This window comes from Galeopterus variegatus, unplaced genomic scaffold (genome assembly GCF_000696425.1).
Source record: "Galeopterus variegatus unplaced genomic scaffold, G_variegatus-3.0.2 Scaffold50, whole genome shotgun sequence".
In the NCBI taxonomy this organism is placed as follows: Eukaryota; Metazoa; Chordata; class Mammalia; order Dermoptera; family Cynocephalidae; genus Galeopterus; species Galeopterus variegatus.
In genome coordinates this window covers 66,932-91,526 of record NW_007726161.1, presented here as the reverse complement: position 1 = coordinate 91,526, position 24,595 = coordinate 66,932, and the positions used below count along the sequence as shown (strand labels likewise).

Below are 24,595 nucleotides of genomic sequence, written 5' to 3'. Positions count from 1 at the left end.
GCCCGTTTCTTTTGCAGTGTCTGCTTCCTAAATTTCACAGACAAATCAGCAATTCTCCCCAGTTCACTGATGAGGAGCGTTGAGGCCGAGGTGAAGAGACTTGTCCCACACCCTCAGGTGTGGGGCAGAGGGGGCATTTGAACCCACGTTGCCTGACTCTTGGTCTCACTTATTCCTTTGACCCCAAGGCCAAGGTTAATTGGGAATGCTTACAGGCAGTTGGTGACATCCTGGGGGTAAATTAGGGTCAGGACCCAAGGCCTGCTCTACTCTGGGATGGGGACAGTCTGAGAGCTTTGGGCAGGAGGTTAGGTTCCAGGATTCGGAAGAGGGACCATTTACAAAGGTGAGTAAAGTTCTTCTACAGCTCCTCGAGTTGCTCAGTGGCTCTGGTTCTGGGGGACGGGAGTGTCTGTGGAGTCCATGCCCTTGGCATGCACCCACCGCACACACAGAGGAAGACACGAGGCTTGAAGAGGAGAAAGGAGGTGCCTGGGGTTGGTGACACAGCTGGAACTGGACCCAAACCATGGCCTTGCATTGACTGCACCCTTATGCCCCAGAGGGGGAACATGATCAGTGAGGGAAACTCTCAGCAGAGTCCCTGGTACCTAGAGGGGAACAGGGACAGGCTCAGAGTGACACCGCCAGGCTCCCTGCAGAAAGTCATGGTCTAGAGTGCGGGGAGGGGGAGCAGCTGGGAGAGGGGAGACCGTGAGTGTGAGAGAGAGGAAGAGAGATGGAAATGGAGAGAGCAAGCACAGGGGAAAGGTAGGAAGGAAGGAGGGAGGGAGGGAAAGAGAAAAAGAGACAGAGAGAGAGAGAATCATAAATTCACTTCCATTTTCTGAGCAGAGCCCATTTCCAGATCTAGGAGAATGGAGTTGGGCAGAGGGGCTTACCCAGCCAGTTTTGACAGGAGCATAAAAGCACTAGTCACCCTGTCCCCTGCCCTTGCCCCCCGTGTGGCAGCTCAGTGGGCAAGGCATGGAGGGCCAGATCCCACTGAGTGGGATTCAGGGCCAGATCCCATCGAGGGATGTGGGAAGGAGATTGGAGGCCTGGGCTGTGCTGAGGAGCTAGGAGATCTTCAGCAAGTCCCAGCCCCTTTCCTGAGCCTCAGTTTTTGAATCTGTGAAATGGTCAGAGCTGGGACCCTGTGTGCGTGTGTGCACGCATGTGTGTGCAAGAGACAGCATTTGGGCTCTGATATTGTGGATTCCACTACTCCCGGCTCTGGGACTCACATGGGTGGGAGGAGGCAGCTGGTCCACAGTCCTCTCCCTGGAAGGGATTCAGCCTGGGCCCCAGCTGCTGTCCCCTCCCTCTCATCCAGCGCCTCCTGTCCCCAGCTTCTTCCTTACTCTGCCACACAAACCCCAACCACATTAATAGGCCAGCCATTAACGGGCGGAAATTCACTGTTTCCATCTCTTCCTATTCTGGGATCATCCTGCTCTGGGCCATTTAATACCTGTAGCTGTCATAACTGGGCGCCTATTGTGTGCCAGGCCTGGAGCTAAAATCTTCAGTAGATCACCTCATCAAAACCTCAGAACTCCGCTCTTCACAGGTCCACACTTTATATCTGAGGAAAGTGAGGCTCCTCAGGTGAAGTGACCGGCCTGAGGACCTGCAGCCAGGAGACAGCATAGCCCAAGGTTGCACCTGGAGGTATGGGGGCTGGGACTGAAATGTAGGGGAGTGGTAGAGCCAGGACTTTATTGGGTCTGTGACTTTGGGCAAATCTTCTGCCTGTGGACCTCCGTTTCCCCATCTGTCAAAAGGGTTGCCATGAGAAACAGATGGCTGTAGAGCCCCTGGCATAGAGAAGCTCAGCTACATGGATGAATGAATTTAGATTCAGCCTTGATCTGAGATCCCAGCTCAGCCACGTAGCAGCTGGGTGACTTGGGCAAGTGACTTAACCTTGCTGAGCCCAGTGGTAAAATAGCGTGCTGCAAGGAAAAGATAGGAGTGCATATAAAGGACCCTATTGATGCCTGGCATGGGAGGGAGGACCTTTGGTCCAGCTCCTCCCCCACTCTCCCCAGTCCCTTGCAGGGCTGTGGGAAGGGAAGGCATGGGGCAGGCAGGGATTAGCCCTGGGTCCCCTTCCTGGGGCGGCACTTTTAACCACAGTCTCCCGCAGGGATCAGCCCTGTCCCCTCCCAGGCCCCGGGCCAGGCCTGTGTTTGCCGTGGGGATCTGGGCTGGCCTGGGCCCCTGTCTTTCATTCCTGGGCTCCCCGGGAGCAGATGGGCCGCAGTGGGAAAGCGCGCGGCGGCTGGCCCTCAGAGGATTGGCGCCCTTTCTTCCCACCCTTTGTGCCGCTCCCCGCGGGGCCGCCGGCGCCCAGACCACAAAGGCCACTTGTTTGGCCGCCTCTGGGGGCGCAAGGGTCACAGCTGACAGCAGCGCCCTTGGAGACGGCGGCACCCCGCTGAGCGGGAGAGCCCAGAGCACCTGGAGCACCCAGGCTCCGGGAAAGACGGCAACTCCTGGGCTCCCCATTATGCACCCCCATGCCCTGGATTTCAGTGAAACATATGGGGGTTGGGGGTAGGGAGTAGGGGGGACCTCTAGGGTAGTCTGTTAGAAGGGACAGTCTCAGAGAAGGTCTGTATACATCACCCCATCACCGTGCTGAGAGCCTATGGCCCAGAGAAGGCTATGACTTAGTCAAGTCACACAGCAAGTTAGTGGCTGGGCAGGACTCACTCCCAGGGTCCCCAGTGCCCAGCAAAGCTCCCTGTGATCTTGGAAATGTGGTCTCCCTTTGCTGTCTGTTTATTCCTTGTGGCTGTGGGGACCACGGGAATCTGAGAAAAGGAAGGCAGGGGCTGACAGAAGCTGGAGCGACTTAGCAAGCTGAAGCTTGAGACCTAGGAAGAGCCCCAGAAGGGGCAGTTGATGACATGGTTTGAGGCCAAGCTCCAAGTAAGAGGTGGAAGTTGGTGAGAGGAAAAGGACAGGAGCGATGTTGCCCATGAGTTCATTAAAAAAAAATTGTTGGTTGAGTGCTCACTCTCCAGTGTGTGCCGAGGAAACAGAGATAAGATCAAGTCCTGCCCTTGGGGCCCCCGTGTGCGTGTGCGAGGGAGACAGGTTTGCATGCAACTAGCTCTAGTCCAGGTTTCTCGTCCTCAGCACTATGGACAATTTGGGGCAGATAACTCCTTGTTGTGGGGGCTGTCCTGTGCATTGTAGGATGTGCAATAGCATCCTTGGCCTCTACTTAGAGCTCAGGAGCACCTCTGTGCTGTGATCAAAAAAATGCCTCCAGACATTGCCAAGTGTCCCCTCTGGAGGGTGGGAGGGAATGGGCACAATCACTCTGGTTGAAAACCACTGGTCTAGACCACAATCCTGGTCATTTGTTTATTATTCAACACGTGTTTCTGGAGCTCCAAGTGTGTGCCAGGTACTGCTCTAGGGACTGGGGATACAGCCCTGGAGTCAAGTTCATGACTATTGCATTTGCCTCCTTGAGAGAGTGAAATATACCATGCAGGGACAAAATGGGGGCGAGTATTACCAAAAGGCTCCTGGAGGAGGTGACATTTGAGCCAGGACTAAAAGGATGAGTAGGAGGCACTGAGACAGAGAAGATGGGAAAGAGGACATTCTAGGGTGAACAGGCAAAGTGGACACCCTGGATTCATTCCCCAGAGATTCTCTGAGGGCCTGCTGTGTGCTGGGCATCTCTCTGCAGACAAAGACAAGCCCCTTCCGGCATGTAGAGGGCTCAGGGCATGCTAAGAAGGGGCCTGCACCCTGTCTGAAGGCTGCTTGGGGATCAGGGAGTGCTTGCCAGGGGAGAGGAGACAGGAGCCAAATCTTGAGGCTGAGCAGGCAGGAGCTAGGCAGGCAGGGGAAGGAGAGAGGAGATGTGGGCAGAGGAAACAGCCTCTGCACAGGCTACAGAGCCCGAGAGAGCTTGAGGCTTCGGGGGGAACTGCAAGGAGGCAGCTGGGGCGGGAGCACAGCATTCTGACAGCAGAGGGCAGAGAGATGAGGCTGGAGTGGGAGGTGGGGGAGAGGGACCCAGCCAAAGAGGCTGGACTTTATCCTGGAGGCACTGGGGGGCCACAGAGGACGTTTGAGCAGGAGAATATTTTTATTTTAGAAAAATCATTGTGGCTGTGGTGAGGAGACTGGGCCAGAAGGGAGCAGACAAAAGGCAGGCAGATGGTTGCAGCGGTTCAGGAGTGATATCAGGGGGCCAGCACACGAAGAGAGGAGGGGATGGGTCCCACAGGCACTTAGGAGGTGATAGCCTTAGGCTATGGGCTTGAATGGGGGGCTGAGGGAGCTGGTGGAGGCATCTGGGAAGATTATGGGTGTCTGGGAGTGCAGCCCTGAAATGAATTACCAGATTAGAAACACCAGATAAAAGACTGAGCAGAGAAAGATATGTCCATGAATCTCAGAATACAAATTATTTTTGAAACTTCGCTTTCATGCATTATCTTTAAATATTGATAACCAACAAGCTATTTAAGGAGCTTAATGCTGTGTCAGGCACTGTTTTAAGCACTTCGTGTGCATCAACTCATTAAGTCCTCCAAACAACTCTACCAGGGAGATACCATCATCTCCTTTTTGCAGATAAAGAAACTGAGGCACAGAGAGAGTAAGTAGTTTGTTCAAGGGTACACAGCTAGCAGGTGGTTGAGTCAGGTGCGGTGCTATCAAAACGTAGAGTTTGTTTAAAGCCTGCTTAACTTTGGTTATTTATAAAGTCCTGTAATCTTCATATAAAAGTCCAAGTGCACTGGCATTTTATAGGTTGTGGTCGAGGTATGTAAACTGCAAAATCATCTGGAATTTCAGGGAAACCCTACACCTAGGCAGTGACTACTGCCACCTGGTGGCGGTGTACTCCAGCAGAGCCATGACAAAGACCAAGCCCAGTTTCTTTCAGTGTCAGATTTGTGAAACTGCAGGTCAGGGTGATGAGAATGTGCTACCATAGGCACTCCTCCTAGGAAACTGTGTCCTCCGTTGGACAGGAAGAGGCAGACGAGGCTCCCAAAGCCCAGGCTGCAGGGTGTACACTCTGAGGGTCTGTGATTGTGGGTCCTCAGGATGGGGTTGCCATGCCCCATGCAGACACTCATCAGTTCCCTAGACGACCAGCATTAGGCATTTCTGAAACAGCTGGTGGGAGCTAGGGGTGGGGTGGGGTGTTACTCTGCAAACATGGGCTGTACCCATGACCCGACCTTCTAATCCCAGGGCTTAACTGACTTCATTAACTCCAGGGGGCTTAAGAGAGACTCTCTCCCCCCAATCATTCTCTGTCAAACCACATACATAAAAGTCCCATTCCTGGAGGCTGCACAGGAAAACCTCTTGCCTGAAGGCAGGGGACTGGAGGTGATGACCCTTGGATGTGAACCCTCTATTGACTGGTAAAAGGGCAGGATCTGCCTCACCCCCCTGCCTGCCAAGGGGCAGTGAAGGAGAAAACTGGGTGAAAGCAGAGCATGCTGGGTAGCCTGGCCAGGAGCTGAGAGGTCCAGCCTTCCACCCCCCACTGTGGTTGCCATGGCAACCGAGTGAGGGAGGGAGTAGAAGAGGAGAGACCACTCGCCCCTCAGACAATGGGAACCTATTCCAGGTCACCCTTGGCCTTGTCCTGAGGGACTTGGGGCGGTCAGCAGTTCTGGGCTCTTTATACCCTGCAGCACTGGGATTCAGGGGAGCAGTCTGCCGCTCAGGCCAGGCCTGGGGGCCCTAGAATGGAGGTTGCAGACAATATCTTCTCCCCTGGAAAATTCCGGCCCCACTATAGCCTCATTCTTCCCGGGTCCCCCAATCCCCCAAGATGAGGTTGGGCTCATTTTCTGAGCTCCCCTCTACTGAAGAGCTTGACCTAATGTTGGGAGGTGAGCGGCAGGCGCAGGGAGGAGGCAGCAGCCGCTTTGGGGACAGGCCAAATATTTTATGAGTAATTTAATATCTGGAGCACGAACCACTGAGCAGAGAACCCGTCAGCTGCCTAGAGCAAGGAACTGATCTGGTCCTCATAATGCAGAGGCCAGGAGGGGGTACTGACAGGGATGAGCCAGGGGCCACAGGGAAGTTAACCCTTTAAGGACCCTGGGAGGGAGCTAGCAAGGGGCAGGGCTGTGTATCTGCTATGCAGCAGACACCAAGCCATGCAGTTTCAATGGCTTGAGCACTTTGAGCCTGGGGGGGAAGGGTGGCCCATTGGAAAGGCACCGGCTTTCAGACACAGGGACCTGAGTTTGGCTCCCATAAGGTGTATGACCCTGTACTAGTAACTCCTCCTGTCTGAGCCTCAGTTTTCTCATCCATGAGATGGGAATGATAATAACAGTACCTACATCACAGATGAGAATTCAGTGACAATGAATACAAAGCACTTAGTGTAGTGCCCCAGACACAGCAGGTGCTCAAAAAAGGACCTGTCCTCCTGACTCTGATGCCTTGTGAACCTCACAACAGCTCTTCAAAGCCCCAAATGCCCTTCGTGAGTGTCTCCCCACCACCCAGCTATGTCCTGGGGTGGGGGCCTGAAGGGCTTTTGTCACATTCTACACTAGCCATAGTTGTGTCCTCTTCTTCTGGCACTTGCTTTAGCCCCCACTCAGGGTTTCTGTCCAGCTTGTGGCGTGGAAGGGTCCTTGGCCCCAGGTCAGAATCCCAGCCCAGCCACATTCCAGCTGTGTGACCAGGGCAGCATTTCATCTCCCTGGGCTTTCGTTTCCTCATCTGTGAAATGTGAGTAACAAAACACCTTCCTAGTGTAGATGCTGTTACAGTTGATGGAGATAATTCTGTAAAGATGCTGGCTCAGAGCCTGTCACATAGTAGGTGCTCATTAAACAGTGCTCTTCATCATCAATACTTCAAGAGAGCAGCTGAAGGGTCAGACTATCTTACTCCATGCCCCAGCTCTGCTGTGCACGAACTGTGAGGCCTTGGCCAAGCTTTTCAACCTCCCTGCACCTCAGTTTTCATGTGCATGAAATGGGCATACTAATAGTACCTACCTCATGGAGATTAAATGACTTAAGACATATGAAATGTCTAGGATGGAGCCTGGAACAAAGGAGGAGCTCAGTCAACATTAGCTGCTATCATTCTCTTCTTCCGAGGTTAAGAAGCAGTTTGTGAAAAGGAATCTCAATTCCCCTGCCCCCGCCCTCACCCTGCTGTCCCTGGGACTGGGAGGCAGTCTCCCCACGCCACCTTTATCTGGGGCTCATGTTGCAGCCTGGTGAACTCACTCCCTGCTCTGTGTTGACCTCTCAGCCCCCCTGGGGGACTCCAGCAGCATCAGGGGCTTCCCTTGCCATGGCTTCTGCCCCTGTGTTAATCATCAAATCTCCCTTTTTTCTGCAGCCTACTCCCAGCCATGGTTTCACTTCCTGGAAGAAATCTGATGGGCCAGAGCTGAGGTGACCCAGAGATCTTCTGGTCCAACCTCCTTGTTTTTACATATTGGGAAACTGAGGCTCAAAAGGAGTAAGGTGGTTCCCAAAGCCACACAGCAAGTGGACCTTCAGGCTAGGATGTAGGGACAGATCTTTCCATTTCCAGTCCAGTGCTACTTCTCCACACCAGGCTGCCCTGGTGGGCCTGGATGCAACTACTGCCCAATCCCACTGAGAAGGAGATGCAGGCCCAAAGATGTGCGGGGAAGTGTCCACAGTCCCGCAGCCAACACAGGGGGCCCAATTCCAACCCAGGCCTGGGAGCACCAGATCTGAGCAAGCTCTCTGCCCCTGTCCGCAAGAGAGGCCAGCAGAGACCTGGACAGGCCAGCCTTGGCCTCATTACAGTGTTCCAGAAGAAAGAGCCCAGCCACGCCAGAAATAAGCCCCCCCCCCCATTTTACAGGTAAGGAAACAAAGTCCCAGACAGTGGAGTCTCTTACTGAGGTCACACAGTGAGTCAGTGACTCTGGGACCAGTGCTCCTGCACCAGACTCTGCCCCCAATTATTTTAGTGTCATTTCAGTGAGGAACTCAGCCTCTACCAGCTTGGATCCAATTAAAGGGACATTTATTGAGCACTTATGTATACAAAGCATGCAGCTCGATTCCCCGCTGTCCTTTTTTTTGTTTTCCTGGTTGCAGTGAGCGCCTGCTCTGTGCAAGGCACGACCCTGGGTACCTTATAAATGTTATCTTTACTTTCTTAATGGCCCATGGGCACATGTATTATTGTCCCCATTTTATAGATGAGGAAACCGAGGTTCTGAGGAGAAAGGTGACTCCAAGTGACACAATTATCTGGCCTGGTTGAGGGCATGCTGAAAAACTGTCTTCCTGTCTCTTTTCCATTCTTACCCCCACATCCTAAGTTCTCTTCCCCACACCAGGCAGGTCCTGAAAAGGCTTCCACCACTGTGAACTTGCTCTGCACAAGCCGTCGATGGCCTAAGCCCTATAAAGCAGAAGGAATGAAGACATATTTTTCAGGTCTCCTTCCCCAGAAACCAGCTGGGGCCGGGTCCCGTTGAGGCTGACATTTATGTACTGTCTTTAATCACAGTAGCTGACGTATTCCAAACAAGGTCTGGAGACACCTTGTTAACGAGGGCCCAGCTGTCTCTCCCATGGTTACCTGTGCTTGTAGGGAGAGCTGCCCTGAGAAGAGCTAACTCAGGAACTGGAGCCTGCAGACAGGCCCGCACCATGGTGCAGCTGGTGTGTCCCCGCTGCAAACCCCGCGGATACCTGGGTGGCCAAAACTCAGGCTGGAGGGAGAAAGGAAAAAATTTGTCCCAAAGTGGGCAAGGGATTTTACAGTTTGCAAAGCCTTTTTCTTCTTGGAGCTCATCTGAACCTCACAACCACCCATAGTCTCAGGTTACAGATAAGGGTGCTCACATTTGTGTCCTGTGTGGTGTGTGGTTCTTTCTAATAGCCATCTTTATTGTGTGCCTACTATGTGCCAGGCAGGGGCTCTCCATACGCTAGCTCATTTAGTGCTCATAACAACATTAGCCAGAAGAGCTCCGTTTTGCAGCCTAGGAAACAAAAGCTTGGAGTTGAGGGGACTGGCTTGCCCAAGGTCACCCAGCTAGGAAATGGCAAAGCTGGAATGAACCTGGAGGTGCTCTTGTGAGAAGCCAGTGAGGGGACGTGATGAGCAGCTGGCCTAGTGCCTGACACATCATAGGTGCTTGGTTCACTGTACTTTGCTTCTTTCACCTTCTTTCTGCTGGTTGGCGTGTTCACTCTCTCCCTTGCTCTGCAGATACTGTAAGGCGGCTTATAGGGATAAATATATGACGAGGTGGCATAAATGAGATCTGAGAAAGCAATGGGAAAACGAGGTGAGGGAGGCAGAAGACACAGAATGGAAATGATGAAGGAGGCTACCAAGAAAATGTGAACCAGAAAGCCTGCGCGCTCGCTGCTGGTGGGTCCCTCTGAGGTTCTCAGGCCTCAGTTCTCCATTGTGCCATTGGAGGATAAGCTTCAGCTTCCTTGCGTCTGGGTGGGGGCGACAACGCCCACGTCAAGGGGTGTTGTGAGGATGAAATGGGTTAATGTCTGTATGACTGGCACATTCATGATGCTCAGCTAAGTTTCTCCCCGCCTGCCTCTGTTTCCCCTCAAAATGCCAAGGCTTCCCGTGGAAATTGCCCCAAGGGCCTGCAGAGTTTTATTACATTCTCTGCAGGCAGGACACAGTTTTGACATTCCTTCCATCTTGCTTTTCTTCCTTCCATTTGACAGCTATTCAATGAGCATATATTATGTATATCTGTCTCCAGGCCCTATACTCTCTGCAGTAAGAAAGATTAATCAATCAATTAATTAACTAACACATCCATGCTTTCCATTCATTCATTTGCTAAACATGAATCTTCTGGGCTCTCTTAGCTGTGAAATATCAGCTTCTGACCTCCTTTGTGTCCTCCTGGGTCCTGGCTGTGTTCTGTGTAGCTGAAGTTTCTGGATAAGTGAGGTGTGACTGGGGGGCTTGGACACTGCTTCCTCCCTGGACGGTGATGCTGTCATAACTCTTCACCCTTTTCCTGTGGGTGTCACCAGGAAGCAAGTTCCCTTAGTTCCTGATCTGTAGGCTTGGGGCAGGCCTGAGAATCTGTTTCTATCACAAGCTCTCTGGGTGAGTCTACAGCAGCTGATCTACTTCAACACCCTCCTTCTGAGGCTCAGAGAGGGGTAGTGACTTATCTGAGGTCACACAGTAAGTCAGATTCTGGGGCCAGCCTAGAATGGGGAGCTCTTAACTTCCCACCCAGTACACCTCCTGCTCTGCCAGGTCCCCTCGCTGTGGCTGTCCCTCCCTGGATGGGCCCTGCTGGGTTTCTTGAACAAACACCCCCTTTTCTCCTGCATCTGGCCAACAGGGCTGTCTATGAGAATTCCTCCTGGCTACGTGCAAAAATAAACACAGCTCGCAGCTTGCTCTGAAAGGAGGGCATGTGTTTGTGTGTGTGCTGGGTGGGTGAGGGGGGGCGGAATTAAGGCAGGGCACCTGGTGCCCAATTGTCAGCAGGAGACCAGAAAGTCGAGGACGTGGAGGAGAAACAGGAGGGAGACTGCAGTGCCCAGCATCGGGGAAATAGACGATCCACCCTTAGTCCTTTCCTTTGCCTGCCCTTGAACTCCCTCACCATGGCCATCAGAACATAACCACAACCACTCCAATAGCAACACCACCAGTAATAGGTTAATTACCTACTGCATGCTATCCACCAGCCCTGATGCTAACCACCGCCTGTGGATGAGAGAATTCAATTTCACAACAGATGAGAATGCTGAACCACTGCTCCTCACCCTGGCTACTTCAAGTGTGGTCCCAGCTCAAGCTCCCACCCCAGACCTACTGAATTAGAATCTGCATTTTAGCAAGACCCCAGGTGATTTTTGTGCACATAAACTTTGAGGAGCCTCACACCATCACAGCACCCCAATTCCGATAACAACCTGCCATTGTAACTACTGCTAAGACTTGTGGAGAACTTTCTGTGTGTCACAGGCTTTGTACACAGAATCCCATTTAACCCTTGTCAGCTTTCCGGGGTGGGTATGATTATCAGCCCATGTGACAGAGGAGAAAACTGTAATCCAGAAAGAGCAAGTAATTAGCCCGAGAACACAGAGCCTGTGAGTGGTGGGATTTGAACCCAGCCTCCCTGAGCCCTCTGTCCTCTTTGTTGCTGAGCCCCCTGGGCTTTCCTCCCCCGCTGCACTTCTCGTCTTGTGTATGTGTTGATAGATAAGAACTCCATCTCTCCTGTCCTTGCCCCCATATAGCCATGGGACTCTGGAGGGAAGAGGATGAGTCTACTACTATTCACACCTTTCACGTCCTACTAGCTCAGCCCTCTGGCTGGGGGTGAAGGGCTATCTGCATGGGAATCACTTGGGGTGTTGGAGAAAAGTGCAGATTCCTAGGCCCCTACAGATCTTGTCTGATCTAATAAAATCAAAATATCTGGGATGGGCCCCAGACACCAGCAAGTTTCCAAGGGATTTGATTGCCCACTAAAAGTGGAGACCCAGTGCCTCAGATCACACGGGGTAGGGACTGCAATGCCCATTTTACAGTCAAGGGCACCAAGGCCCCCCATCAGCGTCCCAAGGCTGGAACCTGGCAGGCTAGCCTAATGGCAAGAGAACTGTCTTGGGAGTCAGGCAGTTCTGGGATCAAGCTCCGGTGCCTCTCCTCCGAGCTTGGAGCCATTTTTGGAGCAAGAGCAGGTGGCAAACTACAGCCCGTGGACCAAATCTAGCCCACAGCCTGCTTGTGTGCAGCCTGCTCGCTAAGAATGGTTTTTACATTTTTAAATGACTGGAAAAAATATATTGTGTGACACGTGGAAATTATGTAAAATTCTAATTTCAGTATCCCTAAAGATGTATTGGAACATCACCACACTCATTTATTTATATATTGTTTATGGCTGTTTTTGTATTACAAAAAGGGGTTGGAATTGTTGCAACAGAGTCTGTATGGCCCACAAAACCTGAAGTATTTTCTATCTGGTTCTTTACAGAAAAAGTTTGGCAACCCCCCGGGCTAGAGCAGTGATTCTCAAACTTTAGCTGCGTGGAAATCTCCTGGAGAACTTGTTAAAACAGATTGCTGGGCCCCTCCCCCAGACTTTAAGATTCAGCCAGTCTGGGGTAGAGCCAGAGAATTTGCATTTCTCACAAGTTCCCAGGTGATGCTGATGCTGGGACAACACTTTGGGGACACTGGTGTAGAGGAACTCGGGTCTTCAACCTGATGCTCAGCCCCACCGGGGAAGTTCATTGCCCACCAGAGAGTAGGGAGGGCTGGGGAGAAGAGAACTGGGAGGGGATGAGCTCCCACGGCCGCACCTGACCACCCATCCCAGCTCCAGCCCATCCTTCTCCTGGTGTCTGCTCCCCCCTGGTGGCAGTGAGGCTGGAGCTGGCCTGGCACGTTCAGCCTTGAGAGCCGTTCTTCCATTTGGAAACACATTTCAAAGCCTTCAAAGTTTGCACATCCTTTCACCTAGGGGATCGAGTTCTAAGAATTTAATCTAAGAAAAGAATCCAGGACAGAGAGTAGAATGGTGGTCACCAGTGGCCAGCGGGTGGGGGAATGGGGAGATGATACTGGAAAGGTACAAAGGCTCAGTTAGATAGAAGGAAAGTTTGATTTTTTTTTTTTTTTAGATCTATTGCACAGCATGGTGAATGAATATAGCTGATAACTGAGGACTCTACCTTTCAATATCACTAAGAGAGTAAATCTTGAATTTTCTCATCACAAAAAATGTCAAATATTTGGGGTGATGGATAGGGTAATTAGCTTCCTGTAATTATTCCACACTGCATTCAGAAATCATAACATCACTTTGTACTCTGTAAATCTATACAACTATAATTTGTCAATATATAATAAAAAATTTAAAAGAAAGAAATCAAGGATATGTACCAGGAATCGTCACCACATTGTTTGTAAGAGGGTAAAACAGGAGACCAGGTCACTTGACCATAGCCACACAGCTGGTAAGAAGCCCAGGCAGGATTTGAACTTGGGTCTGACTCAAGAGCCAGTGCCCTCAACTGCCACCCAGCACAGCACCTCGGGGCTGCCATAATGAAGCATCGACTCTGGAGCTGAATCGCCTGGTGCTGATCCGGGTTCTAGTACTTACTAGTTGTGTAATGTCGGGCAAGTCACTTAACTGCTCTGTGTCTCAGTGTTCCCATCTGCAAAAGGGGAGCATAATTGTAAAGGTCACACTGGTTAACATGAAGTATTAAAGTACTGTGCACTGTGTGGGCTGTTTGTTATTATTACTTATTAAGTCCCTGCCTTCCTTCTTTGCCCTTTACCCTCCTTCCCTCTTCTTAACTGGCTCACAGCATGTGGGTCACTGGGAGGAACATGCTGGACAGGATCAACTGGGGGTGAAGGTAGAGAAGCCAGGATTCGGTGTGGTGGTCAGGAGGTGGCAGCCATTGATAGGGCCTGAGAACTGCCTCTGCCCCCGGGACTGGCCCCTGTAGTCTGGGCAATAGTGCACAGACTTTCAGCGCTTGGACTGAATAGACCTGGGTCTGAATCCTGGGTCCGTTGTGTGACATGGGCAAGCAGCAGCCCCTCCCTGAGTCTCAGTACGCTTCACTAGAGAGCGGGAGCCGGAGGAGCAGAGCAGTGGTTCTTCAAGTGTGGTCTTTAAACAACAGTGGCAGCCGCAGCATACGGGAACTGTCAGGAAATGCAAATCCTAGGTGATTCTGGTGCTCGCTCAAGTTTGAGAACCCCTGGGTTGTGGTGACTGTCAGAGGACAGAATGCTGGCCAGGCGTTTAGCTCACTAACCATGAGCTGCTGTTGTCACAGCCCTGCCCCTCCTTGGCTTCAGCTGACTGGGCCAGGAGTACCCTTGTTCCAGGCTGCGCCAGTCAGGTCCCCCATCCTGGGGGAATTGGGAACTGAAGATGTTAGACTCTGTGTTGCTTCCATGAGGGATAGGGGATAACTGCGGGTCAAGCCATCCTTTGGGGATATCCACTTGCTCTAACAGTGGAGAGGGCCAGTCTGCAGAGAGAGGCCCAGAGAAGAGAGGTCTCAGAGGGAGACATGGCAGCCCAGTCTGGGGTCATCCCTGTTTGGGTCCTGGCTGTCCATTCACTGAAACTGGGCTGTCCCACCTGCTCCTGGACTCTCCTCATAAGTCCCTTCTTTTCTCATAAGTTGGTTTGAAGGGGATTCTGTCATTTGCAGACAAAAGGGCTCTGGCAAGTTGAGGGCTGGCAATCAGGGTCAAGGTAGTGCACAAAGGTCAAGGGTCACATCTGAGGTCACCTTCGGACTCCCAGGCTGTGATGAAACCTCACTCTTCTCCCAGAGAACTGGAAGGGTGAGCCCTCCCAGCTGGTTGGAAAAGAGCCACAATAAAGGTTAAGAGTTTGGATATATTGATGTTTGCGTAAAGCAAGGGATTGGGGGTTGGCCACTTGGCTTAGTTGGTTAGAGTGCTGTTTTTTAACATCAAGATCAAGGGTTCAGGGCCGGCCCGGTGGCGCACTGCTACAGTGCGCCACTTGAGATCGCGGCGGCGCTCCCACCGAGGGTTCGGATCCCATATACAGACCGGTTCCCGCTCACTGGCTGAGCGAGGGGCGGACGCAGCACCGAGGGTTGCGATCCCGTTGCCGGTCCCGGTCCAGTACGGGTGCAACACTGAGGGTTGCGATCCATTGCCGGACACGAAAAAAAAGACAAAAAAAAAAAAAAAAAAAGATCAAGGGTTCAGACCCCTGTACTGCCCAGCGGGCCCAAAAAAAAAAAAAAAAAAAAAAAAAAAAAAGGGGTTCAGATCCCTGTACTGGCCAGCTGGACCAAAAAAAAAAAAAAAAAAAGAAAAAAGAAAGGGGATGTCTGTCTGTAATGGGCATGGCTGAACACACAAGCCCTGGATTTCTGGCAGATCTGGAAGATGACAGGAGGGCACTGGTATGAGTGTCCTGACGGGGGGTCTGGTAGAGGAAAGGAGGCAAGGACAGGGTGTATGGGTCAAGGGTCAAAGGAGTGTTGGTCCTGCAGCAGAGCCAGGCACTTAATGGCAGCTCCTGAAACAAGCAGGCATCAGTGTGCAGCTCTGACTTCTCGGCTATGGCCAGCTTTGTCTTGTCCTTGCAGCAAGATGGGGTGCCCTGCACATGTTGGACACCAGCAGCCAAATCTGCCCTTAGGGTGAGGTGTAATCCTGCATAGATGGGACCCAACTGCAGAGGCTCAGGAACACGAACTCCTGAGGTCTGATGGGTTCAGGTGAAAGGCCAGGGGACTGTGGAGGAGGCTGCAGAAGGGATTCCAATAGATGTGGGTGGCAAGGAGGTACTAAGTCTACAGGTTTAGCTATAACTTTGAAACAGACAGAAGCAGACTCCAGTCCCAGCTGTATACCTGTCAGTGGTGTGACCCTGGGCAAATTGCTCACCTTCTCTGAGCCTCAGATTCTTGCCTGTAAGGAGAGGATAATACTACATACTTCCTAGGGGTTGTGTTGGGGATTAGATGAGCTCATGTACATAAAGCACTAGGCGCACAGTAACTCAGTTGTGGTGTGGTTATTACTATGTTAACTATTCTTACTAGACTCAATGGCCAGGCAGAAGTTTGTATTGAAAGGGTTGAGCAGCAGAAAGAAGGTCCAGCCCCTGAAGAAAAGATTCGAGGTCTCAGTTGGAGAGTCTGAGGTTGGAGCTGGTCACCAGGGCCAGACCTGAGGCCCAGGAGATGGGATAGAAGATGCTTCCAATGAATGGAGTCCTGAGAGAGGGACCAGCCAAACAGAAGGCCAGACTGGGGCTGTGGCCCTATGAGAAAGGCCGAAATGCCTTAAATCCCTCCCAACCGAGGTCAGGACTGGTCGAGGGTCTTGATGGGGTGGGGCTAGTAGGAGGGGCTGAGGAGAGCAGGCCCAAGGCTGGACTGCCATGGCAGTCCTATTCCTGTGGTCTCAGCCAATTAGGCAGAGTCTTTATTGAGTGGCCAGTGTTCATCTTGGGCTCTGTGGGTTTCAGAGATGAGCGGGATAAGGAGCTCACAGCCTTCCTGGGGAGATAGGGTGGGTGTGAGTGCAAAGCTGATGCAGGCTGTGCATGCTCAGAGCTGAACAAGTGAGAAATGTGGCTAGAGGAGGTCAGAGGAGTGAGCGGTTGGAGGGCTGAAATGGTCCAGCTTCAGGGAGGAGGTGTAGCTTGAATGAGGTTTTAAAGGATGGCTAGATAGGCAGAGTGGAAGGCTTCTAGGTGGGGAACGTGAAAGAAGGGACACTGGGGTAGGAAAGCATGGGCTTGTTTAGGAGAGAGAAAGCCCCAGTGCAGTGAGGCTGGAAAGCCAGGCTCATGAGCTGGGACTATATCCAGTAGGCAGTGGGGAGCCACTGAAGGGTATTGAGCAGAGGACTGACATTTGTTCTAACTGGATGACTGAGCTTGTGTTGGGCTGGGAAGATTTTGGGAGGGAGGGCCTGTAGGGAGAATCTAAAGGAGAAGATTCCTGTCCCAAGACTTTGGAGGAGGACCCCTTTATCCCTTGGTGGGGGTAATAAGAAGTTACAAGTGCAAAGCCCCTTTAGGGGCTGGCCCAGCATGTTGCCTTAAAAGAGGTCTCAGGTCATTGGTGGGAAGACCTGCCCTTGAATCCCAGCTCTGCTGTGGGAGTGTGGACAATCCCCTCATCCCTCTGATCCTCAGTTTCCTCCTCAGATCCTCCTTCCTCCCCTGGCACGACACATCCTATCTCCAAGGAGGGATGTGAAGATTCATGAGAATATGAGGACAGGGTCTAGCCCAGTATTTGGAGCATAGTGGGTGTTCCCATCCCTGCCTCCCACTGTGTGGCTGGCACAGAGCAGGACAGAGACAGAGGCTGGCCTTCCAGCCACTTCCAATTAGATGGGGGTCATTCATTCATTAATTTGTTCATTCATTGCTCAGTCATTCATTCCACCAGCAATTCTGTGCACCTACTATGTGCCAGGTGCTGGGACACAGAGTTGAATTAGACCACTGTCCCTTGGCCTTGAAGAGTTTATTTACTCATTCATTCAGTAGCATTCACAGAGCTGTACTGTGTGCTTTGACCAGCAAGCGTGGTGTTGGGGGTAAAGTGAGCATTGCTGATAGGGGAGACGTGGGGTGGACATGGATCAGCTCCATGGTCACACCTCCACATCCGGGAAGAGCAGGAACCCAGAGAAGATGCTGTTGGCACTCTCGATGCCCAGCAGGGAGTTCTTGTCAGTGGCCTGCAGGTAGACACTCTCCCCCTGGCTCAGCTTGAGGACCACGCCACCCGTGGTGACCTGGAAGGTATTGTGGGCGTAGTCGCAGAAGGTGACCACCTTCTGCGGTTGCTCCTGGCTGCGGATGAGATTCACGCACAGATTCCCTCGAGAGCTGGCATGGTAGGTGAAGTAGTAGAGGCCGGACACCTTGCAGTTGAACTTGCCGCTGCGAGGCTCGTAGTTGCTGTTCACGTTGGTGATTGCACGGTCGAAGCGGATGGTCTGGTTCTGTCTCGGGGAACTGAGGATGGTCCTCATGGCAGAGAAGGCTATTTTCTGCGTGGCTTTGTAGTCTCCTGATTCACCCTTGGGCCCAGGGGTTCCAGTGGGCCCTGGGGTACCTTTAGGGCCACTGGGGCCTTTGGGGCCAACTTTTCCTGGATTCCCAGGAATCCCTGGGTCCCCCTTCTGTCCAAACTCACCATGGTCTCCAGCTAGCCCTGGAAGTCCTGGAAAAGCAGAGACAAGAGAAATGAGAAGACCAGAGGTCACTGAGACCAAAGGAAGGAGCCCTAGGCTGGGACCCAGGGAAGGTCCCTGCCCCTCTCTGGGCTTCAGCCTCCATCTGTAAAAAAGATGCGGGGGTGTCAGAGAGGGCCCCTGAATCTCCTTCTAGCCCAGCTTTTGTGTCTACGATATGCTTGGCAGTAATGGGGACAGATGCTCGTGGGGAGGGGAGTGGCACCTCCCTGAGGAGGGTGCTGGTCCTGCCCTTCTCCCAGCTTGCACTGGCACCTGTTCCTGCTTTAAGCCTAAAGCAGGGATGATGAATTCTTGGCACATGTGCTTCCCTCTGCACTCTCTCACCCATGGCAGACATCCTTAATCAATCACAGCGTTTGTTCTTGCTGCTCTGGGAAGCGGACTTTAGAATTCTCACTCCACCACTCCAAGAAGCCACTACCCTTTGTTCTGGCACAACACAACATAAGACAGAGCTGGGAGTTGATTCTGTTTTCCAGTAGAGTGGCAGGGTACAGTGCCTGAGAACGTGGGCTCTGGGGCAGACAGATGTGCTTCTCATGTCACATCTGCCACTGTTAGTTGTGTCATCTTAACTGAGTCACATTCTCTGAGGCTCAGCTTCCTCATCTGTAAAATGGGGATGATGATATTTTGTGGGATTGTGAGGATTAAATGGGATTACATGAGCAGAGTGGCCAGCACAGAGTGTGGGTCCATACCATAGGCTAAATGAACAAATAAATTACATTCTGCAGAGGGTTTTTCATGGTGGAGAGTCTCATCTGAACCCCATGACAACTCTATAAAAGAATCATTGTCCCCGTCTTACTGGTGAGGAAGTAGCCATTCAGAGGTGAAGCCACTTACCCTGGAGATCCAGGACTGCGTGACTCCAGCCATGCTCTCTCTACCTGGATTTAGTGGTAAGAGATTCCATGGTCTGGTCTCAGCCTCAACATTTACTGGGCTAGCTTGAGTAAGTCAGTAGCCTTTCTGGACATCAGTTTTCCTGTTTGGAAAATGGGAATCAGAATTTCCTCCTGGCGAAGTTATCAACAAGCTGATGGATTTGCGTGTGCTTCTGCAATCTCTAAGGCAGGCAACTGTGACTTGGTGAGAAGAAGGAGGAAGGGCCTTAATCAGTGACACTAGTGTGTCCCCAAAGCCCACAGTACCTTTCTCTCCCTTTATTCCTGGGGTCCCAGGTTGGCCATCGGAGCCAGGTGCTCCAGGGATGCCTGGAATGCCAGGGATGCCCAGGGTCTGGGGGCAGGAACTCTCAGCCTGGGAAACATCAAGTAGAGCCAGGAGCAGCAGCTGAAGCAGCACTGGGACATTGCCCCATGGGGTCTTCATCACCACACTCTCTCAGCTGCCTCCTATCGGGGGAGAAGAAGATGTGGGAGGTTACTACCATGGTGACTCCTATCCTCCATCCGTCCATCCATCCACCCATCCATCCATCCATCCATCCATCCATCCATCCATCCATCCATCCATCCATCCATCCATCCATCCATCCATCCATCCATCCATCCATCCATCCATCCATCCATTTATCCATCCATTTATCCATCCATCCATCCGTCCATCCATCCATCCATCCGTTTATCCATCCATCCATCCGTTTATCCATCCATCCATCCATCTATCCATCCATCCATCCATCCATCCATCCATCCATCCATCCATCCATCCATCCATCCATCCATCCATCCATCCATCCATCCATCCATCCATCCATCCATCCATCCATCCACCTACCCACATCCATCCATCCATCCATCCATCCATCCATCCATCCATCCATCCATCCATCCATCCATCCATCCATCCATCCATCCATCCATCCATCCATCCATCCATCCATCCATCCACCCATCCATCCGTCCGTCCATCCATCCATCCATCCATCCGTTTATCCATCCATCCATCTATCCATCCATCCATCCATCCATCCATCCATCCATCCATCCATCCATCCATCCATCCATCCATTCATCTATTCATGTGTTCCCTAGTTGTCTCCTATTGTTCAGACTCTGTACTAGGTGCTGAGGATACAGTGATGTACAAGACAGATATGGTCCCTGCCCTCATGGTTCTGTGCCCCTCAGGGGGAAACAGATGATAAACAGGTCAACATGCAAGTAAGTAAAATTGTTATAGACTGTGGTTGATGCTCTGAAAGAAAGAGAAGGGTTCCTGAAGGGAGAGTAACTGGGCTGGGGTTGGGAGGTGACTAGTTTTGTGAAGGAAGTACTCCCACCAGGAAAGTCTTTTCCCCTGGCGAGGTCCCGCTGAGAAGTGATGTTGAGGTTGAGACCTGAAGTTTCAGAAAGGGCTGGGGCAAGAATGTTCCAGGAGGAAGAACAGTGTGGGGAGGCCCAGAGGTTGGGATGTTGGGGATCAGCAGGGAGGCTAGTGTGGCCAGAGGGGAGCATGGGGTTGGAGTGACAGGAGGTGAGGCTGGAGAGGTAGGCAGGGGCTGATGCGAGTTTTGGATTTTATTCCAAGTATTTGCATTCATGAGAGCTTCTGAATTCAGGGTGCCTGTGCTGTTTATGCAGCGGGCCACTCTGCATCCTTAGAGCATCCCTCCATGGTAGAAACTATGACTTCTACACCAAAGATGGCACGGGTTCAGGGAGGCCAAGTCACTTGCCCAGGGTCACACAGGAAGGAATGGAGCCAGTGTTCCTGCCAGCATCCAAAGCCGTCTCTGCTGGCAGAATATTCTCACGTTATTCCAAGAGCTGCATTCAGGTGCAAGGGTGGTGCTGGCCCCTTCTTATTCCAGAGAACCAGGAAGAAGCCCACGGGCTGACTTGAGCTGATCAGCAGGGCTAGCGCCCCTTGGCATTCATTCTTAGAATAAAAGGGCCTTACGGTTCATCTAGTCCATCCCTTAGCCTGTTCCTTTTTATTTTTTTTTAAATTGAGGCAACATTAACATGATGTAAAATTAACCAGTTAATTAATTAATTAGTTCATTAGATGAGTGGCCAGTACAGGGATCCAAACCCTTGACCTTGGTGTTGTAACACTGAACTCTAACCAACCGAGCTAACCGGTCAGCCCTAAAATTAACCAATTTAAAGTGAACATTTTAGTGGCATTTAATACACTCACAGTGTTGTGCATCCACCACCTTTTTTCACTTCCAAAATATTTTCATCATCTCAAAATAAATCCCTATACTCATTAAGCAATTTCTCCTCAACCCCTCTGCCCCCCAGTCCCTGACAACCACTAATCTGCTCTGTTTCTATGGATTTACCTATTCTGCATATTTCATATAAATGAAATATTACAATAAATGCCCTTTTGTGTCTGACATTTCATTTAGCGTAATGTTTTCAAGGTTCATCCATGTTGTGGCGTGCATCAGTACTTCATTCCTTTTCCTGGCTGAATAATATTCCATTGTATGGATACAGCACAATTTGTATATCCATTCCTCAGTTGGTGGACATTTGGGAAGTTTCCACCTTTTGACTATTGTGAGTAGTGCTGCTATGAACATTCATGCACAAGGATTTGAGTACCTGTTTTTAATTCTTTTAAGTATATACCTAGGAGTGTCATTACTAGTCTTATGATAATTAACTTTTTGAGGAACCTTCAGCCTAATCTTTTAAGTATATACCTAGGAGTGTCATTACTAGTCTTATGATAATTAACTTTTTGAGGAAACTTCAGCCTAATCTTTTTTTTTTTTTCCTTTTTGTCTTTATTTCATGACCGGCAACGGGATCGCAACCCTCGGTGCTGCGCCCGCACCTCGCTCAGCCAGTGAGCGGCTGGTCTGCATGTGGGATCTGAACCCTCAGCGAGAGCGTCACCACGCTCCCAAGCGGCGCACTGTAGCAGTGCACCACCCGGCCGGCCATCTTCAGCCTAATCTTAAATCTCCTTAACATCTCTGCCAAGGGCTCTTCCATCCATGCATCGTTTCAGTGATGGGCAGCTCATTACCTATCGAGGCAGCCCAGACCCAAATTTCCCCCATCCTTCAAGGCTTGGGTCAAAGCCTTTCTCCTCCAGGAAGCCTTCCCTCATTACCCCTCAGCCCACAGAGGCTGATTTGTTTCCTGTTCTTAAAATGTGAGCGCAGAGTGATCCCTGCCCACCTCCCAGGATAACCATGGGGATCCAGTGAGACCACGGATGGAATAGAATCACGATGCTCCAAGCTCTTGTGTGGACTTGTTGCTGCTACTGATGTTACGGCTGTTGTCTGATCCTCACAACACCCTGGGGAAATGGGTGGTGAAGAAATTTCCCATCTTGCAGATGAGGAAACTGAAGCTCGAAAAGTAGAAAGCAACCTACCCAAAGTCACCCAGCCAGTTGGTTAATGACAAGGCTATGGCCAAAGCCCTGCCCTCTCTGCCTCATGCTGGCTGTGCCCACTCCAGAATTTGGCATGTGGCAGGCTCCCCGGGATCATAAAAACCTGCGGCTATTTGGTTCATATGCCCTGAAAATCAGCCTCAGTCCCTCAGCCTAGTCCTAATCAATTCATTGCTCAAACCCTCGTGTTATGCCAGACCCTGTGCTGGGCACTGAGGAAAGGGAAGCTGTAAACATGAGTGTGACCAGGGCCTGTTAGTGACAGGTTAGGCTCCATCGTGCTCTGAAGAGAGGGTGGCTCAGGGGCACGATCCTGCTTATCTCTGAATAAGCACCAGTTCTCACGCTGGCTGAAAGTTTTATAAGATGACAATTTGACAACTTTAATAAGTTTGGCACTTAGCGTGGGCCAGGCTCTGGGCCAAATGCTTTATGTGCCATTATCTCATTTAATTTGAGTCTCTTGCTTTCTCATTTTACAGATGAGAAAATCAGGGATTAGAGAGGGAGAGAACCTCGATAAAGGTGCACAGCTCTTGTGTGGTCGGGATTCAAATCCACAACTACTGGATCTTAAAACTCAGTGTTGCATTAAGTGGCTGCTGTACCTGGTGGTTAAAACATGGGCTTTGCAGCCTGACAGCCTGATAAAAGCCCGATAATGCATGGGCTGCCCTGAGAGTAGGGGCACATGGCCATTGCTGGGGGAAGGTGGCTTTTGTCACCATGATGAATGTTGCTGCTATTAGGCAGCAGATGTTCACCTGGTGGTGAGAGACCGTGGTGTTATAAGGAAAGCAACACTCGACTGGGTTCAAATCAGGCCTCTGCCACTTCTTAGCTAAGGGCCTTGGGAAAGTCACTTCTCCTCTCTGGCCACAGTTTACCTTTCTATAAAATGGGGGTAATACTAATCTCTGCCTCATAGAGTTGGTATGAGGACAGATGAGTTACTGCTTACAACAGAGCCTGGCATGTTGGAAATGCTTCATGAATATTAGCTGTTCTGTTATTATCACCATCATCCAAGAATTTCTGAGTGTTTGGACAGGAGGGAAAATAGTTGGGGAAATAAGAAAGGATTCAGTCCCTTTGCGAGGTTCGGCTTAAGGAGAGGGGCTCTCTTGGGAGAGGAAGCCCAGGGGTGGAGAGCTCTGACCAGCTGGTGGGGGGATGTGGGGGAAGCAGGGTCCTGATGGGACCTGGGCTTCATGGGGAAGCGGGAGGTGGGAAGATCTCGGTTCTAGCCCATTTCAGGGGCCACTGAGTCTCAGACTTGGGGTAGGGCTTAAAACTCATCTATTCGATCCTCTGCCTCTGCCAACTCATCATTATATCGTCCCTCACATCTTCCACCTCTTATTACTGACCCTTCATCTCCTTCCAGCCCCAATAGTCCCTTTTCCACCAATTTGGAGTCAGGCCAACTTGACCTTGAACTTCCTCCCTGCTGCTACCTGACCGCATGACCTCAGGCAAGTGCCTTAACCTCTCTGAGCCTCTTTGATGATGTTGATTGGTGGCCAGAAGGATAAGATGAGCTGACACCTAGAAGGAACACGGTCCCTAAGGCAGTGCCTGGACCCACTCCCCCTGCTTTGCAAACATTATTGAGTTTACTCAGAACTAACTAATAACTAATCACAACACCACCTGCAAATCAAATTGTATCCTTGAAAGAGTCAAGCTGAGTTTTCTCAGCAGACTACAAGGGAATAAGAGAGACAAGGTGTTGGAGAAATTCTGGGCTGGGCAACGTGGGACCTGAGTTCTAGTCCCACCTCGGCCAGCTTGATCTCCTTTAGGGCTCACAGCACCCCTGAAAGGTTCTGCTCTCCCCGGAGGGTCTTGGGCTGAGAGAGGTAAGGTGACTGGCCCAAGATGACCAACCCATAAGAGGCAGAAGCTGGACTCGGGTCAAGTCTCTGTGACCCAAAATCCCTTATGCCGGAGGCTCCTATTTTAGGCTGCCTGCCCATCACCGAGGCCCTGGGTAGCAGCAGACTCCCAGAGAGTCTTCTTCCATAGGTCTGGAATGGGCCTAGCATTCTGCACTGGTAAACACCCCAGATGGCTCCCAGACAGGGGATGCAAGGCTCCCACTCTGGGAATTGCCACCCTCCACTGTACTGGCCCAGCCGGCCAGTCTCCCCAGGCACTGAGCCCCATCCTCACCTGGCAACCTGGTGTCCTGTGATACCGCTGGGCTGGGCAGTGGGACTAGGAGCCGAGAGCCTGCTGCTGTCAGTCCAAAGCGGAAGTTCCATTCCCCAGAGGCAGGAAGGGCTATCCCCCAGTGTTCCCCTCCCAGGGGCCCAGCAGGCCGGCCCCCCTCCTTGTCCTCCCCACTGTCTCCCCATCCAATTGCCTCAGGCAGTTTCAGGTCTCATTTCTGCAACCCAGAGGGGTTTACTGTAAATGGGATGGGTGGGTGGTGAGTTTGGTTTCGCCGACTCAGCAGCTGTGGGGAGAACAG

General features: G+C 51.4%; 1 protein-coding gene across 1 annotated transcript; it reads right to left on the bottom strand.

Moving 5' to 3' along the window:
- Positions 1 to 17,023: 17,023 nt before the first annotated feature.
- Positions 17,024 to 24,393, bottom strand: C1QB (complement component 1, q subcomponent, B chain). Its single transcript, XM_008572766.1, has 3 exons — positions 24,295 to 24,393; positions 18,939 to 19,142; positions 17,024 to 17,747 (listed from the first exon to the last, which is right to left on the bottom strand). Exons 2-3 carry the CDS (start codon positions 19,117 to 19,119, stop codon positions 17,173 to 17,175), a joined length of 756 nt encoding a protein of 251 aa, XP_008570988.1. The 5' UTR covers positions 19,120 to 19,142; positions 24,295 to 24,393; the 3' UTR covers positions 17,024 to 17,172.
- Positions 24,394 to 24,595: the final 202 nt, after the last annotated feature.

Bases quoted from the DNA above. Each gene is read 5' to 3' on its own strand.
- C1QB (XM_008572766.1), bottom strand. From the start codon at position 19,119: ATGAAGACCCCATGGGGCAATGTCCCAGTGCTGCTTCAGCTGCTGCTC. The intron at 17,748-18,938 runs GTACTGTGGGCT...CTGCTTTTCCAG, and splicing joins AGGAATAAAGGGAGAGAAAG to GACTTCCAGGGCTAGCTGGA.